Source organism: Podarcis bocagei (assembly GCF_964188305.1).
Source record: "Podarcis bocagei genome assembly, chromosome: 4".
NCBI classification, from domain to species: domain Eukaryota; kingdom Metazoa; phylum Chordata; class Lepidosauria; order Squamata; family Lacertidae; genus Podarcis; species Podarcis bocagei.
Window position 1 is genome coordinate 41,207,031 of NC_138128.1, and position 17,150 is coordinate 41,224,180.

At 41.9% G+C, this 17,150-nt stretch overlaps 1 protein-coding gene across 3 annotated transcripts; it reads left to right on the top strand.

Annotated features, from left to right (window-relative positions):
* The first annotated feature begins 101 nt into the window (after positions 1–101).
* MSL2 (MSL complex subunit 2) lies at positions 102–16,173 on the top strand. Of its 3 annotated transcripts, none has more exons than XM_081192632.1 (3): positions 6,800–6,817; positions 8,144–8,246; positions 12,422–16,173. In XM_081192632.1, the coding sequence occupies exon 3, from the start codon at positions 12,502–12,504 to the stop codon at positions 14,083–14,085; it is 1,584 nt and encodes a 527-aa protein (XP_081048758.1). In that variant the 5' UTR covers positions 6,800–6,817; positions 8,144–8,246; positions 12,422–12,501; the 3' UTR covers positions 14,086–16,173. The 3 variants fall into 3 exon arrangements, with proteins under 3 accessions (XP_081048756.1, XP_081048758.1, XP_081048757.1); XM_081192631.1 differs by lacking the exon at positions 6,800–6,817 and adding an exon at positions 6,849–7,008; XM_081192630.1 differs by lacking the exons at positions 6,800–6,817; positions 8,144–8,246 and adding an exon at positions 102–372.
* Positions 16,174–17,150: the final 977 nt, after the last annotated feature.

Here is a 17,150-nt window from a genome sequence, read left to right on the forward strand (position 1 = left end):
GCCGGCCGCCTGGAGTAGCCGCCTGGGCCGCCGCCGCTCGGCGCGAAGAGGAGCTGCGGCGGGGGAGGTGGCGGCGAGGAGGAGGAGGAGCAGCAGGCTCCGGCCCTGGCTGTGAGGGCGCTTCGATGCGGGGCTAGGAGCGCAGCCGCCCCTCGGCCTGCCTGCCCTGCCCGGGCGCGGAGCCGCGCTTTCTTCTCAGCCCGGAGCCGTCGGCCTCAGCGTCTGCGATGAACCCGGTGAATGCTACAGCCCTGTACATCTCCGCCAGTCGCCTGGTGCTCAACTACGGCCCCGGAGAGGACCCGCAGTGCCTGGCCGAGATCGGCAAGCTGCTGCCCTACTTCCGGCAGTCGCTCTCTTGCTGTGTGTGCGGTGAGTGAGGCGCTTTCTATTGTTCTGGGCCGCGGGCGAGCCGGCACCCTCCTTTTCCCTCCCTCCGTCCGTCCCTTTGGCTCGGGCTCGCCTCACTCGCTACACCCACTTGGAAATGGGCAGGGAGCAAAGCCTCCGCCGCCTTTTCGGGTAAACCTCGCTTGGCAGCCGAGAGGCGCGCGCGCCCCGCCGGGCGACTCGCTCTTCCCGCCCGAGAGTTGTGAAAGTCCCGTCTCCGCGCTTCCCCCCGCAGCCCGGCCTCCTTGAAACTGACCGGGAAATGGGCTTGTCGGCTCCTTGAGTAAATGCTGTCACTGACAGGGACACCTTGGGACACAGACAACAACAAGAACCCGAGTCACATGTCCCTCCTTTGCCGCTCTGTGGACGAGATGGGCTTCTGAAAACTTTGATCTTTTTATAACTCTTCCTAATGGAGTTCCATACTTTGCCTGTTCGCTCAAGCGGAATACCCTATGTTGATTTGTTAGGACAAACCTTTTTTTTTTTTTTGGCTAACACCTTAAAGACCAACTGTGTATGCTTACTTGAAAGTAAGCTTTATTATGGTCCTGTACTGCCAAGTAGGCATGCATAGGATATCAGGCGAACACTTTTAGTGTGGCATAAGTTTAGACTGAGGATGAGAATGTTTTGCATATGTGTATAGTCGGTCTGTTACTCTGTGAAGTTAAAAGTTTTGGCAGTAGTGCATTTGGGAAGCTAAATATGTAATGTGTGTTTGCTTTGTGTAACAACACATTTGAAGATATATATATATATATATATATATATATATATATATATATATATATATATATATATATATATATAAATGTTCGCTGAGTTGGTAACAAGGCAGTAGAGCTTGAGGGAAAATGTTGTATACTGTGAGGGAGGGATAAGGTCATCCCTGTACTGATGGTGTTCAGTTTGTTTTGATAGTTGGATAACAGACGTTCTCGTGAAGAAACACTCTAACCAGAGTATTGCATTGTAAGGTTGAGCATAGGAGTACAGACTTCAAAAAATGCAAACAGTCTTAAATTGCATAGGGACATTGTAACATATTCTTTAATCACTCTTTATCAATGTTCTGATATCTTCTGGTCATTGCATCTCAAAATTAGCAGAAATAGGTTAAATATTTTAACTGCTGCCTTTTAGAACAGAGTTTGCTTTTTGCAAGAGGGAACAAATTTTAGACTGTGTGTCAGGTCCTTAGCTCTTCATTAACATATTCCTTTTTTAAAAAAAATCAATTACATTGAAGGTATTAATTTAAAATAAAACATAACTTCTGAAGTTCATCTCCAGTGAATAAGTGAGTGGAGCTGACTCAAGGCACCATGGCATCTCAGACAGAGAATTCAGGTAGCTCCTAGTCCTCTGCAGTGCATAACTTGTCATTCCCAAACTTAGTCGACACATCCATTTCTTATTGCTATGATCAAGCATTCTATTAAAGCCATTGGTTTACATTGAATTAAACAAAGTTTAACATAAGTTATGTGTTTAAACTCTGTTGTGAAAAAGGAATAATATGGGTGTTTTTCTACTAACATGTCCTGTCAGTACAAGGATTTATGCTTGTGTAGTGGCAATCCCCCCCCCCCTTTTGCTTCAGAGGGTTGGAACACCTAGAGCAGGTTTCAGGGTTGTGTGGTGGGAGGAGAGGGGGGAAGAACATTTTGTCGCACAAGCAGAAATAATTGTACTGGCATAATGATTGCCATAATGCTATGTTGGATTTCACCCTATATGGTTAAATACCTGTCCTTTTCATTATGTCCATGGAACTCTTTGTACCTGAGGCAACTGATTCAACCTTGTGATAGGTTGACACAACTGATACATTGGTGAGAAAATCTGGCAAAGCTAGCACATGGGTCAGTGATCCTCAACCTTTTGGACTTGTGGGTATGTGGAATCCTGAGAGAATTTTGTGGGCACTAGTCTCAAAATAGCTGCTGTGGGGCATGGAAAAAGAGAAAACATGGAAATTGGATTAAAAACAGATCCTCTTGTATTTTCATGATTTTTACATGGAGCTTCCCCTAGGACACCATCAAATGATGGATGATATATGTCTCCTTGGATTGATCTATAAGAATATTATTATTATTATTATTAGCATCTGTATATATACCTGCAGGTCTCAGAGCGGTTCACAAGATAAAATCACAATGTAAGAACACAAAATACATAATCTAAATAAAAACAAAAAAAGGAATACCCCCCCCCCATTTTAAAATGGCATTGGATGTCAGTCAGTCAAAGGCCTGGTTAAAGAGGAATGTTTTTGCCTGGCGCCTAAAGGTCTATAATGAAGGTGCCAGGTGAACCTCACTGGGGAGAGCATTCCACAAACAGGGAACCACTGGAAAAAAGGCCCATTCTTGTGTTGCCACTCTCCAGACCTCTTGTGGTGGAGGCACATGTAGAAGGGCCTACACAGATCCAGTGCTTGTCACTGCCATCATGGTACAAAATGGAGATCTTCAGAACAAATCCATGTCCCATGGTAGCTCTGGCAAGCACTAGATAGTTGGTTTTTACAGTGCAATCTGTAGAAACCAATATTGGCTGTAATTTAATGATGTTTCATAGGGATATCTTTGGGAGAAGAAAAGGCTAAGAAGTAAACAATACACAAATCCAGAGTGGAGTCTCTAATAAGACAGTTGGATGGTGTTTTGTATGCCTCCTTCTGGCAACTCCTGCAGCCAAGCTGGTGCCAATCTTATTGCTTTACTTTTCTTTCGACCACATCAGTGAGGCCTAGATGGGGGTCTTGTCGTCTGGGCAGCCCAGGACCTCCATACACACTGCCCAGGCTTGCGCCTGGGGAGGTCACTTCAGTGCTACTAATGCAGTGGTTTGACTTCATCCCTGGAGTCTCACTCCATTGTCTTTTGAGACAGACGGATGCCAACATAGAATCATAGAATCAGTGCTGCATGGAATATAGAATCATAGAGTTGGAAGGGACCCTGAGGATCATCTAGTCTAATCCCCTGCAATGCAGGAATATGCAGTAGTCTCATATGGGGCTTGAACCTGCAACCTTGGCATCATGCTCTAACCAATTGAGCTATCTAGTTCTCCAAAGGGCATATCTTGTAAAAAATGATTCTTGCAATGGAGCCTTGTTTTTGTTCCACGATGGCACATCCACCACAGTTCACTGTTCCATCATTTTGTGGATAGCCTGAGAAGGGAAGGGAGAGTGACCACTGAGATGGGAGGGGCATGTTTAAACTTTTGGTAGATGCCAGAGAGCAAAGAGAAATTGATCTGAGAGCAAGAAAAACTCTTCTACACATCCAGTTTTTGTTTCTGTGGGATCAGGTGCTCTTGCTGGCACAAACCTATTGGAAACGAATATACAGTGGTACCTCTGGATGTGAATGGGATCCGTTCAGGAGCCCCGTTCATATCCTGAAGTGAATGCAACCCATGTCTGCGCGTGCGCAGGTCGCGATTCACTGCTTCTGCGCATGCACGTGATGTCATTTTGAGTGCATGCGTGAGCGGCGAAACCTGGAAGTAACGCGTTCCGTTACTTCTGGGTCGCTGCGGAACGCAACCCGAAAATGCTCAACCTGAAGCAATTTCAACCTGAGGTATGACTAAAAGCACAAGACCAGACCAATGTAGGTTAGCAATAACCCTGACTGGAATCACTGGCGAAGGAAGGTGGGTGCGGGGGGTGTGGTACGCACCGGGTGTCATCCATGAGGGTGGGTGATATCGCCATGCCATTCCCCCATGCTCACTGTGTGGGCAGCTAGCAGCGCCACCCCCACTCTCCCGGTGGGCGGCTAGCGGTGCCCCTCTCACGCTCTCTGCGTGGGCAGCTAGAGATGCTTGCCATGCAGGCGGCTAGCCCTGCCTCCACAGGCCGGCTAGCTCCGTTCCCGCGCCTCTTCGGGTGCTGGGGCAGGTAGCTCCGCCCCTGACTGGAATACATGGTGTATTTTGATTTACTGAGATTCTGTTGCTCCATTGCTTGATGCAGAAACAGCTGGCTTGAATTTGGTTGTAGAAAATTACTTTTTCCATTGTAAACCAAATGCTCTGTGGTCTTTCCTGAAAGTAAATTTTATTCCCTATCTACTGTAGGATTGCTTACTAAACTTTAAATGCTTCAATTTTGGAATCAGTATGAACATTCTGTTTGATGTTGCTGACAGGATCTAGTTTAACTGGATCGTGCTTTTCACTGTTCGTCAAAATCCTATGTGGTCTCCTTTTATTGTGGTTGCTTTAAAAGGGCAGTTTCAACTGCTATATACTTGCAGTAATGCTCACTATGTTAAACATAGCTCCCATGTTTTTATGCCATGTTATTCCTTCTAGTCCACGCCAGTGGCAAAGGGTCAGGATTGAGGACCTGATAGATGGGACCGAGGGACCACATTTGGCCCATAGACTGGAGGGTCCTGACCTTACCTTTGCTATAGGACAGAAGAATAACAATTTGAGGTGTTTTGGTTCTCCTAGAATCATAGAGTTGTAGAGTTGGAAGGGACCCCAAGTGAGTGGCCACTGGGCCTGCTGCCAATAAGAAAGTTCCCAGGTATCTCCTTTTTCAGGTCTGTTAACACATTTTCCCTTTTGTTTCAGATGGTTTCAAAGTAATTAAGTTGGAAACACTAGCAAGGAAAAGATATTTGTGTTGGAGATGGACATTCTGGTAGTAAATAGAAATACACTGATTTTTATTAATGAAATTAAATTAGACATAATTCTTAGAACTGGAAGAACTGATAATTTATATGATAGCGTAGCCATAATTGCTTAATAATAATAATAATAATATTTAAACCTCACCCATCTTACTGGGTTGCCTCAGCCACTGGGGGTGGCTTCTAACACATAAAAAACATAATAAAACATCAAACCTTAAAAACCTCCCAATACAGGGCTGCTTTTGGGTGTCTTCTAAAAGTTGCATAGTTATTTATCTCCTTGACATCTGATGGGACGGTGTTCCAAAGGGAGGGCACCACTACTGAGAAGACCCTCTGCTTGGGACTGATTGGTAAAAAAAATGTGTTGAATACCAGCTCTTCCCTAGTTTACAATGACTGTTCATACACAAACAATGTTTTTATGATAGTTAACCTGGTACTGAACAAAGTCCAAGATGAAATAATGACTCTTCTGCAAATCATCACTTCAAACATGGGTTCAGGAAGTGCTAATCCATAAGTATCTGCCTAGGATGCATGGTATGTCATGGAGATTTGGATGCAGTTTAAAATGTAAGGTGAATGGAATTGATGGGATGTTAGAACCAAATTTTAAAGGCTATTATTGTTACAGAAACACACATTGATTAAGCAGGATATAAATTTTAATAATACAGAATCAAAGAATGTGCTCCTCTCTGTGAAATGAACAGTTTTGTTTGTCGTTTGGTACAACTGTATGTCTTCCTGTAGGGGAGAGAACATATTTTTTTAGCACTCTAAGGGCAATATTTTATATTTGGAATTATGAGGCTGTATGCAGTGTTGCACAACAGTGGAATCCAATGCAACAAGGGAAACCCTGCTGTAGAAACAAACCACAAGACTTAGATTAACATTACATCTGAACAAGAATTCATGGTTTGTGTCTCTCCAAATAAGCCACAACTAAAAGCTAAGGTTTGTTCTTAGCTTACCCTTCACAATAAGCCATGGTTTAACTGTTTATTGTGACCTGTGAACAGCACCAGTGTGTCAGCTGCCTGATTTTCAGCATATGAACATAGCTTTGTTTCTAAGTGAATACATGGTTAATCTGTGATGTCTTTAAAAAGACTGGTGGTGTACTTATTTTGTTCTTGAGAGTTTGCTTCAATTGGTGACTGGAAAAAAACTTTTACACAGAATGAAAGATTAGAGACAATTGCCTAAAATATATTCTAGGATTTAGAGTAATATGGCCTATGTGGAGCTGCACCATAACACTCCTAATCTACTGCATATTATATGTGCGAGGGCAGAGTGATGTAGGCACATGTTGGGCATCTTGATCCCCAGATCTAATGCACCTCATACACTGCTGGTTCTGTGTTGTGGTTGCTAAATGAACTGGCTGGAATCCTGTGCTGCAATGTGTGAGAGGAGGGCAGTGTCAGATTTGTGTTGAGGGCTGTTCATTGAATGTAGTAGATATGACACCTTTTTCCCCCTGTGAGTGGAAATGTGACCTCAGACGGTGGGGAGGATCCAAATTAACCTAGTGACTGCTATTCCCTAGCTTATTAACCTTTCAGTGTCATAGTTGCAACAGTGTCAGTTTTGTGGTGATGTAGCATCAATTGCTACATTGTTACAATACATGGCTACGCAAACATGGCAGTTCAATCATGCTGCAAAACCCATTGTGTTAGTTGCAGCAGGGCTATAACTTCATAATGTCACATTATCCTGCACAAGGAGGTTTACTGGTGGACCTGTTTCAATCAAATGGGGCAAATGGAGGAAAGTTTAGTGCTCTAGAGAAGTTTTAAAGTAGTGTTTGAGGAAGTCGATGTTCTCACATTGGTATCAGTTTTTAACAAAGCCTGGAATCTATAAAACTTCAAGCTAAAAGAAAACAATACTGTATGAGCAACTAGGGGGATGGCATGCATAATAGGTAGCTTTCCTTTTGTTTCATGTGATGTAAGATATGGTGCGATATTTTCCATCAATGTTGTATTTTTTTAAAAAAATACAAGCTCCTGTAGTTTTAGAGGAAAATCCATCTTTTATTGCATGGTTGGTCAGTGTCTGCTGAAGGCTTCAAAACAAAATAGTCCCTTGAGCAGCAATTGAGAGGGGGGTTTCTGTACTGCCAGAGTAGGCAGAAGGTAAATCCAGATCTACTGTAAAATATTTGGATGACACAGTATATTGGTAAGGATTTCTGACTCCGTCATTTAACAATGGCAACAGCAAAATGACCCCCCAAATTATACTGCTGAAATGAAGAAAAATCGAGTGGTGGGGTAATTAGAATCAATTATTGCATAGGATTGTGAGCTGAATTCAGTTTTGGTACTCAGAATAAACTTGAACTCAGAATATTTCCATTATAAGTGTATATCTTTTGCAAATGGATCCACTTGGTGGCTTTTAGAATTCTAGTAAAAAACCAAAGTTGATAAGGCAAGTCTGAAGGGTGCCTACCCTTACTCCTAGATCTTCACTTTCCCTGTCCGCTAGGCTTGCGGCTCTCACATTTCTTTTCAACTTGACTTTTTCCAGTCTCAACTTTGTAAAATGCTCTTATTCAGGACTCAAAGTTTATAACCAGAATAAGGATCATTTTTACAACCAGAATTAGAATCTGCATAGAAAACTATATAATATATTTTTAGGAGATGCTTGATACTAAATGTGGTTGTCCTACACTGAATCTTACTACCGATTTTAAGACTGCTTTTCCTTAACAGTTGCCAGCTCCATTTCTTTCACTTCCTCACTTTCCATTAGTTCCCCTCCTGCTACCCTTTTTAGGAATTCTCTCGCAAGTCAGCTCCTCAGTATGTAGAAGTGCTCAGATCATAGTGATGGCAGTCCCAAATCCCTTTCTCCTCTTTGAGTGGAATGCTGCTATGCTCACAGCTTCCTCTGAGGAAAGCCCTGAGAAATGTATGTTTTGGGCCAGAAAGTGTCTGGTGTCCTTACTTGATTAATATGCTTTCAGCTTTTTATTAAAGTTCCAACTTATCTTTGATACAGTGTACTGAAACAAAATTTCGCACATCATTCCTTCAGTCTGCTTTTAGGTCAGTGATGGGGAACCTCCAACCTGGTAGCCAGATTAGACCTAGCAGGGGTGCTATTGGCTTGTGAGGCCATTTCCTGAAAACCAAGCCTAACTGACAGCAGGTATGGAGAAAGTAAAGACAAGGGGACAATCAGGAGTCTTAAAGTAGAATCATAGAATCATAGAGTTGGAAGAGACCACAAGGGCCATCGAGTCCAACCCCCTGCCAAGCAGGAAACAACACAGTACACTGAGGGAGGCTGCAGCTATAAGCAGTAATGGCAGGGGCAGCAACTTTGCAGGAATCAACTGAATGAAAAAGTTTCTAATTGAACATCCCAATGTAGCCACTCCATGCTTGCAAAGGGATCTTCCTTTGCAACCTGGCTTGAGTTCAAGCCGGACTGCAAAGGCAGAAAATAAAGAACTGGGAGCACAGTTAGAGTGCACTCATGTTTCTTTCCTTAGAAGCTGGCTAATTGATGTTGTGACATAGAATTGTAGAGTTGGAAGGGACCCTGAAGGTCATCTAGTGCAGTCATACATAACTAAATCATACCTGGCAGATGATCAGCCAACCTCTGCTTTAAAAACTCCAAGGAAGGGGCATCCATATGTTGGATATTCTCTCTCTCTCTCTCTCTCTCTCTCTCTCTCTCTCTCTCTCTCTCTCTGTGTGTGTGTGTGTATGAGAGAGAGAGAGAGAGAGAGAGAGAGAGAGAGAGAGAGAGAGAGAGAGAATCATTTGTTCCAGAAACAGATAAGTCATTTCAAGAAGCAGCAGAAGTCTGAGATTATTTTGATGCAAGGATATTTTTTGTGGGAACTGTTCTTTGGACATGCACGGTATGACAGCAAGTACTGATAACTATGGTTCTGTGTAACTTGTAACTTGCTGTGAGTCTCTTGCTTGTGTCTTGTGGTGAGAGAAACAGAGAGAGAGAGTCTTGGACTCTTGTTGGACTCTAAGCATGCCTTGACCACAGCAGTCGTGAATGTCTATATATATTTGCTACCAATATGCTTTTTTACCTGTCAAGTAAACTTCTACACTTGACTGAATCTTTATGGCATCCATGACTGTTTATTACCTACTGTGTGTACCTTCAACCCTGAAAACACTTCCAAGGAAGGAGCTGCATTGAGATGTAACTCTGCTGAGTATAAATACAGGCACACACACACAGCAAAAGTGATGCCGGACCCAATCCTTCTAAATCATCCATCAGAGGTTGATGGATTGATCCAACACTATATCCACCTCTTGTGGGCATTTGCTCCATCCTTCATGTGACAGCACTTTAGTTATTTGAAGATGGCTATCATGTCCCCTCTCAACCTCCTCTTTTCCAGGCTAAATGTACTCAACTCCCTCATCTGTTCCTCATAAGGCTTGTTCATCTTGGTCAACCTCCTCTGCACATGTTCCTAAACCAGATTATCTTGGTGGGATGCATGATGGGACAGCACCCACTGTAAGCACCCACTGGGGAACTACAATGTGGCATAGCTCCCTAGTTTGTCCTCAATAACTGCTGGAATCTTGAGTCAGCTGTAATGTCTGACCATAGAGCGTGTTTGGTAGACCACCATGTAGACCAGGGTGGTCTATCCCATGGCCTGAGGGCCTCATGTGACCCTCAAAGCCTTTTATTGGCAGTCCTCAACAACATTTGACAACCCCACCCCCAGAAAAGACTCCCCACTGCCTTTCCAAAGCTAGGTAAAGAAGCATTGGGCTTTGGGAAGGTGTGCAGACTCTGACAGGGTCCTAGAGTACACCTGCCTCCTTCCCAAAGCTTAGTTTTCACTTTCCGAGCTTTGGGAAGGAGGTATGGGATTCTAGGGCCCTGCCATAGAGCCTTGAGTCTCCTTCCCAAAGCCTTGCTTAGCTGGCTAAGGGAATGCAGCGTGAGGGCCTAGGGTGTCTGTGTATGTGTGTACATTTTTTGCCTCTCCCACCCCCGTGCACAGCCTGCGGGTTCTGTGTCACAGTACGCTTGCAACTGACTTGGTATGAAAAATTGGACTACCCTGATGTAGACACTCTACCACATGCACTCTGGTTGGCAGCAGGAAATAGTGCTGGATCAAATAAAGGCAGTGGGCAGTTAAAATCAGTGGATAGTTGGTTGGGGTAATAATTGGCAACATCACAGCATATTTGAAGGTTATATTGGCTGCGGAGCAGCAAATTTGGTTAAATAACAGCAGAAGAAGATTCATGATGATAACCTGTGGTCCACAGGTTGCCCTTAAGTGTGTTAAGTTGAGAGTTGATTTGCCTTCATTAAAATTTCAACTCTCAATTAGCAGGGTTTTGTTGTTTGTAATTCAGTGAGTCATTAATAGTAGTATTGTCTAAGATTGCTTCCAGCTCATTTATGCTCTTAGAAAAGTTAGGTATAGAGCTTATCTGTATCTTTGTTCACAAAATCTCTACTACTTTTGTGGTGGTTATACTTTTATATATGTAGTAAACTGGGATGGAGATTGGGCTCCGGCATTGCAAGCTGCTAATAAGCCGGCTTTCTTTAATAATTATATTGCTCAACTTACTGTTGGCATTTAGTAAATGTACTGTTTTCCCTTAAATTAATAACATAGTGGATGATCGTCTGTTCCTATGTGCAGAAATGCACATGTTCAAGCTGTGTGTGCACAGGAGGGAGGATGCAGCAGGAGACTGAATTGTCCCTAATTGATTTTTGTGCGTATACTTGCAATTTTTCTTAGCCTGCTGCTTCTTTTATTTCAAGCTTTTCTCATTTTAATAACTTGCAGTTTCATTTATTGTTTATTTTTCTTCCTTTCTTTGATACAGAATAGGTAACTGCCTTTGTTGTATTTTCTGAGGAAGGGTTTCAGGTCCTTTGACTTGCACCATCAAGTTCTGTGTGTGTGTGTGTGTGTGTGTGTGTGTGTGTGTGTGTGTGAACACACACTTAAATTAATGATACACACAGGCCATTTTCAAGCATCTTTTATCATTTTGCTCAGATGACTGCTATTTCTTATTGTTTGTTTAATATTAATTGCCTAGCTACACATTATACTTGTCACATGTGAGCTCTTTTTGTACAGTATTCTGAAGGATTCCATGCCAAACGGCAGAGAGCAACATTAGAGGGGATGGTAATTTCTTTTTGAAGGTACCGTAGATACTACTGGCTCTTTCTGTCTCTCCTCTCCTCTGCCTTTTTCCTCTCTTCTTAGCTGCTTACTACATATCCCTATGATATGGTTAGAAGAGAGACGAACTGTGGAACTTAGCCACTAAGTGAAGAAAGAGCGACAATTCATCCTTCACTGTTTGTGTGATTTCTGTCCCTTCCAACTCTCTGTCCCCTTGTTGTGGACCCGTTGGAACTCTCATCAGCTAGAGCAGCCTTGCATGGTGGGACTGCACTCATGGGGTAAGCATAGCGCGTAGCAAAGCTCCATGTGAAGAATTTATGAGAACGTTTCAGCTTTATATCACAACTATAGCTAAAGTGTTAAATAGCAGGTGCAGGTATCTTTTGGTTGACATGTTGAAAGTATTGAAAAGCCGATACATCTGATAGCTTTTCAGATGCGTGCGGTAATCTCTTTCTTACTGTCTCCTGGTTTTTGAGCTGCAAGTTAGTGATTGAGTGAAGGAAGATGTGGAAGTGATGATGGACAGACCTTGTATTCTTTGTGTTATTTTTATAATTTATGTTTGAAAAAAGTGATTTAAAAAACATATGTAAATCACCCAATTGTTAATCTCTGTTGACAAAACTAATGTGGGAAGTAGCCCTCTGTTCTTCTTTTCTTACTTGTGACTCAATGTTGTGTTTTTCCTTTCCCATTTGAAAATAGGATTGGTGAAAGTCAGTGAAATTCTTAATTCAAAAAACTTTCAGTTCTCCAGCAGGGGCAGGTACATTTCTGCTGCCAAGGTATAAGTATATTAAAAGAGTTGTGCCACCTTGCTGAATTTACTTAATTTTTGCCAAAGAATTTACAATGCCTTGCCCAAAAAAGTGCAGGGCATTTTTCAAGGGCTTATACCACTCTAGTAAGCACTAGTTTGGTGCAACTACCAGAGAACACATGGGAGGAGCGGGATTTGATCAGTCATTTGCTGATGGTTGCAAGAATTCTGTAATATGAGCAAATATTTGTCAATGATTGCAGAAGTATAGAATCTCCTGGGCTTTGCTTTAATTGTAACAAAGCCAAGTGAATATGGTGGAGCACTGAGAGTGAGAATATTTGTTTGGTGACAGATCTGAGTTTTTAAAATACTTTTTTTCCCTTTTCATTTTAGGAGATCTGCTGCAAGATCCAATTGCACCCACCAATTCCACATGCCAGCATTATGTATGCAAAACCTGTAAGGGCCAGAAGATGATGATGAAACCATCGTGTAGTTGGTGCAAGGACTATGAGCAGTTTGAAGAAAATAAACAGTTAAGCATTCTAGTGAATTGCTATAAAAAACTATGTGAGTACATTACACAAACACCACTAGCACGGGATATTAAAAAAGCTGCTGAGACTTCTCCAGATCTATTGACTTTGCTTAAAGATGGCGCTGCACTCCATGAAGATACAGAAGAAACATCTGATGAAGCCGTTGCATTGTGTATCACACATTCCCCATCACCTTCAACCTCAGAGCATGCTAATGAGCCTCCAGCATGCCATTCTTCTGTTCCTGAAAGCACACAGGAGTCTGATGTGAAAGGCTCCACTATTAATGGGTTGCCCAATTGCAATGGGCTGTCAGTAGATAAAATTGGAGCAAATATTCCTTCTCCTGAACAAGCAAATACAGTTGATATATGTAGCCCTGCACTGTGCATAGAAACTGACGATAATTCTAGCAATCTTCAGCCTGGCCAGTGCTTAAAAAGTGACGATATTTCTAGCAATCTTCACCCTGGACAGTATGTAAAAACTGAAGCTATTTCCAGCAGTCTTCAGCCTATCTGTGATGCTGTTTCTCCTAGTGACTTGTGTGTGGCAAGCAGTGATACCTGCAGTTTCAGCAAAGACACCACCAAACCTGGTGATTCTCTTCTACTTAGTGTTGAGGAAGTGCTACAGAGCTTGGACTCCAACACAGAGGTCTGTGGTCCTAATCTGCAACATAGCTTGGAAACCAATATATCCAACGGCCCTTTTTTGCAGCTTTGTCCTCCGCCTCCTAGCCATAGCATGTTCATGTCAATGGGTGCTTCACCTTATGGGATTTCATGTACAGCTGTGACACCGAAGGCGGTAAAATTAAATAGAAAGCGATCACGTTCCGAAAGTGACAGTGAAAAGGTTCAGCCTCTTCCCATTTCCAGCATCCTTCGTGGCCCAACGTTGGGAGCCTCAGCCCCGGTAACAGTGAAACAGGATACAAAGATGTCTTTGCAGCCTGTAGCAGCTGTACCAAATGGAGGCACCGCTCCTAAAATAGGCAAAACTGTACTCTTAGCAAATAAAGGCATGAAAAAGACTCTAGACCACACCGCCAAGAAACCCCACCCGAAATCCAAAACAGGAATGCTGAAAAAATCAAGAGCTGGCAGTCATGTGCCAGGTGGCCTAACAAAAACGGTGTACAAAAAGCCACAGGAAAAGAAGGGGTGCAAATGTGGTCGAGCCACCCAAAATCCAAGTGTTCTTACATGTCGTGGCCAACGCTGTCCTTGTTACTCGAACCGTAAAGCTTGCTTAGACTGCATATGCCGTGGCTGCCAAAATTCATATATGGCTAATGGGGAGAAGAAACTGGAGGCATTTGCAGTGCCAGAAAAGGCCTTGGAGCAGACTAGGCTTACCTTGGGCATTAATGTGACAAGCATTGCTGTGCGCAATGCCAGCACAAGTACCAGTGTAATTAATATGACAGGGTCACCAGTAGCAACGTTTTTAGCTGCCAGTACAAACGATGATAAGAACTTGGACGAAGCTATAGACATGAGATATGACTGCTGAGTCAATTTTTTTCTTTTTGATCTTTCTCTCCTGCCTTTGGTAGGGGGACTGCTATAATTTTGAGGGCAGCTATGGTTCTGTTTAACTTGCCGGAGCTCCTGCATATAGATCACTTGTATCAAGTGTTTTTCATTGCTATGTTGTGTGTTAGTGTCTGGGAAATAGTTTGACGGTAATTGCGGAGTTACCCTGAAACTGTCTTTAGTTCTTACAGCACCTCATAGTTTCAGATCAAATGCTAATGTAAATGATTTATAATACACAATTACTTTTGGGCAAATATTGACCTTGTACCAGTTCATGCTTTGTGCTTAATCAGAGATTGATTGAATATACAGCAATGGTTTCTAGTCAGTCCATCACAGTTGTGGTAATTTATTATGTACCCATGTTTAGAGTCAGTGTCGCAGGAAATCAGCGTCAAGCTCATGCTGCAGTTGTAGTAAAAATGTCACAGCCAGTCTTCTAATACCACGCTATTGTGGATAGGGAGATTAGTAATTGAGCACTTTAAACTTGTTCAAAAATTAAAGTCATTTTAATTTTCCATCTAGTGTATGCTGTCCTGAAGCAAAGAAATCTATAAAACTGGGCCCTCCTGTCAGATTTGAACACTCAAGATTCTCAAATATATGTTTCTTTTTCTCTAGAGTAATATTTCAGAAATAGTAATAGAAGTTCCATTGTCATGAAGCAGCCTTTGAAGACTTATTATTATTATTATTTTATTATTTTTGGAAGAATTTGCAGATTGATGTCACTAGTCTTTTGCATTATGTGTCATACTGTAAATGCTAATCTTCAAGATATTATTGTGGAGTTCATTATGAAATAGGTAATGTATATTTTGGAATGTGCTAGTTAGCTACAAAATAAAAGCAATTTAATTCTCATGCCAAAATTACTGAGACATCGTTGTATATGTTAGTTTTTAGCTGTTGGCAAGAGCATACCTCCTCCCGCTTCACACAAACATGCTTGGAATAATAGCAGCATGATGACACTGTGAGGGCATTGACTTTCTGCTGAGGTCCTCCCATGCAGCTACTACTTCAAGATCCTAGTGCCTGCTTCCCCCAGCCTTGCTTGCATAAATCTGCTACTATCTGGGTGGAGTCCTGGATGGGATTAGACACCAGCTGGATGCACCAAGATGAGACACAGCAGGGCATTGGTTGAAAGTGACTAACATGCTGCTGTGTGCCCAAGTTTGGAACAGCAGGGATGTGCCAAGCATGGAATTGGTGTGGTGGATGTTGCAAGTTAATCTTGGAGCCCATCGGAGCTGTTCTACCTTCTGCTCCACACACAAGCTTTTGTCTTTAGCTTATTTCCAATTATACCATGAAAGAAACAGCAAACCGTAAAGTTGAAAATATACCACTTTGTATCATCCTCCTATTGTTAAGATGTGTGCCTAGAACCGGGTTAGCCAGTGTGGTAGCATCCAGATGTTAGATTGCAACTCCCATCATTCCTGACCATTGACCACGCTGGCTGGGGCTGATGGGAGTTGTGATCTACATCACCTGAAGGTCACCATGTTGGCTACCTCTGGTCTAGCATGTAAGTTCCTCCATTTGTTTATCTATGGGCTGACTAGAATGGAAAAGATTACCCTGCTATTTTAAGGACAATAGTTCAATAACCTGTTTGAAGGGAAGTGATGCCAGAATTTCTAAAACTCCTTTACATTTGCCATCTAGTTGTTCATTAAGTGACATTGCCAGGGAATTATGACATTAGACACTTTGGATTGGGCACAAAGCATGTACAATGATGGTTACTAGGTCTGAAAAGTAAGCAAAAGGTTTTGGACACCAATTGGATGATGCCTCCTTTTTGTTCTGTAGTGTACCATGGTGTCATTTTATGTGAATGTGGTCAAATAGCGTTTTTGTTGGCTTTTTGGTTTGTTTCCCCCCTGTCTTTTCTGTGGGTAGGGCAGGGTGTGTGTGTTTGGGGGGGGGGGTTAAAGCCATAGAAAGAAGGATGTGATGTACGTGTTCCGTATGTACTTTTTTTGTTTCTGTTTTGCAAGAAGAGTTGAAAAATATTTTTGATAATGAGAGTAAATGGTGGAAAATGCTCTTTAGTATTCTCGTCTCTTTTTTTTTGCCAGCCCAAACTCCTGAATTCTGTGTTTAATTTTGAGGTTTACTATGTCCTATTAAAACATAATTAGTTAAATATTTGTGATTTTTGTGTGGACCAAATGGGATCTGCCGTTATCTACTTCAGTGTTCTAACCTTTACTTATTAGTGTAAATCCAATTATTATTTCAGTATCTGTAAGAAGACTAATCAAACAAACCAAAAGCCTGGAGTGCTATTCCCACTGCCTGGGTATTTTCTGCAAATGTCTGTAGAACTGTTAAGGTTTTTTTCAAGACTGCTACTAGTATAGTTCTGGAGCTCCAATATGTCATGAGTATGCCTTGGTTCCCAAATGTGGGAATGATTTCAATCTATCTCACAGCTATACTAAACAGTATTCCAGTAGCTGGTGATTAAAATCAACTGTTCTTTGGAACTGCTTATTGGAGATTCCAGATCTTTAATGTATTGCTGGTGGTAAATTCAGGTTTGTTTTAAAAACTAATTTTCTTCTACACTGCCAACATTCTTAAACTGTGTATTAAAAATTGAGCTGATTAATAAATGCCATTTTTTAATTTTTATTTTGTTAAACTACCCAGGGAAACAATTTGATACCATTTAATACTCTGAATACTTGGTTTCTAAAGGAGACTTTTTGTTTCATTTCATTAAAAGTTGTTTTGTTAATTTCCTGCAGCTTCAAAAATTTAATAAAGCAATGGGGATAACTCATGTTGGTAATAAGAGGACTGTCAAATCAATGATCTTGCATCCCTATTCTTGGGTGCCATTTTTTCTATGTTGCTTCCTAGACTGCTTTAGCAAAGAGGTGCTTCTATAGTCATTTGCCAGAAGGAACAAGAGGATCGCTTTGGGCTACTTTGCATATACATTATCTTTTTTTTTTTTAAGTTGGTTGAAAAATAGTGTTTGTAAAGTACAACATAAGTGTTTTTCCCATAATA

Excerpts from the sequence above, each read along its gene's own strand:
- MSL2 (XM_081192630.1), top strand. The coding sequence starts at position 228 with ATGAACCCGGTGAATGCTACAGCCCTGTACATCTCCGCCAGTCGCCTG. Across the intron at positions 373-12,421 it reads GCTCTCTTGCTGTGTGTGCG|GAGATCTGCTGCAAGATCCA; the intron begins GTGAGTGAGGCG and ends TTTTCATTTTAG.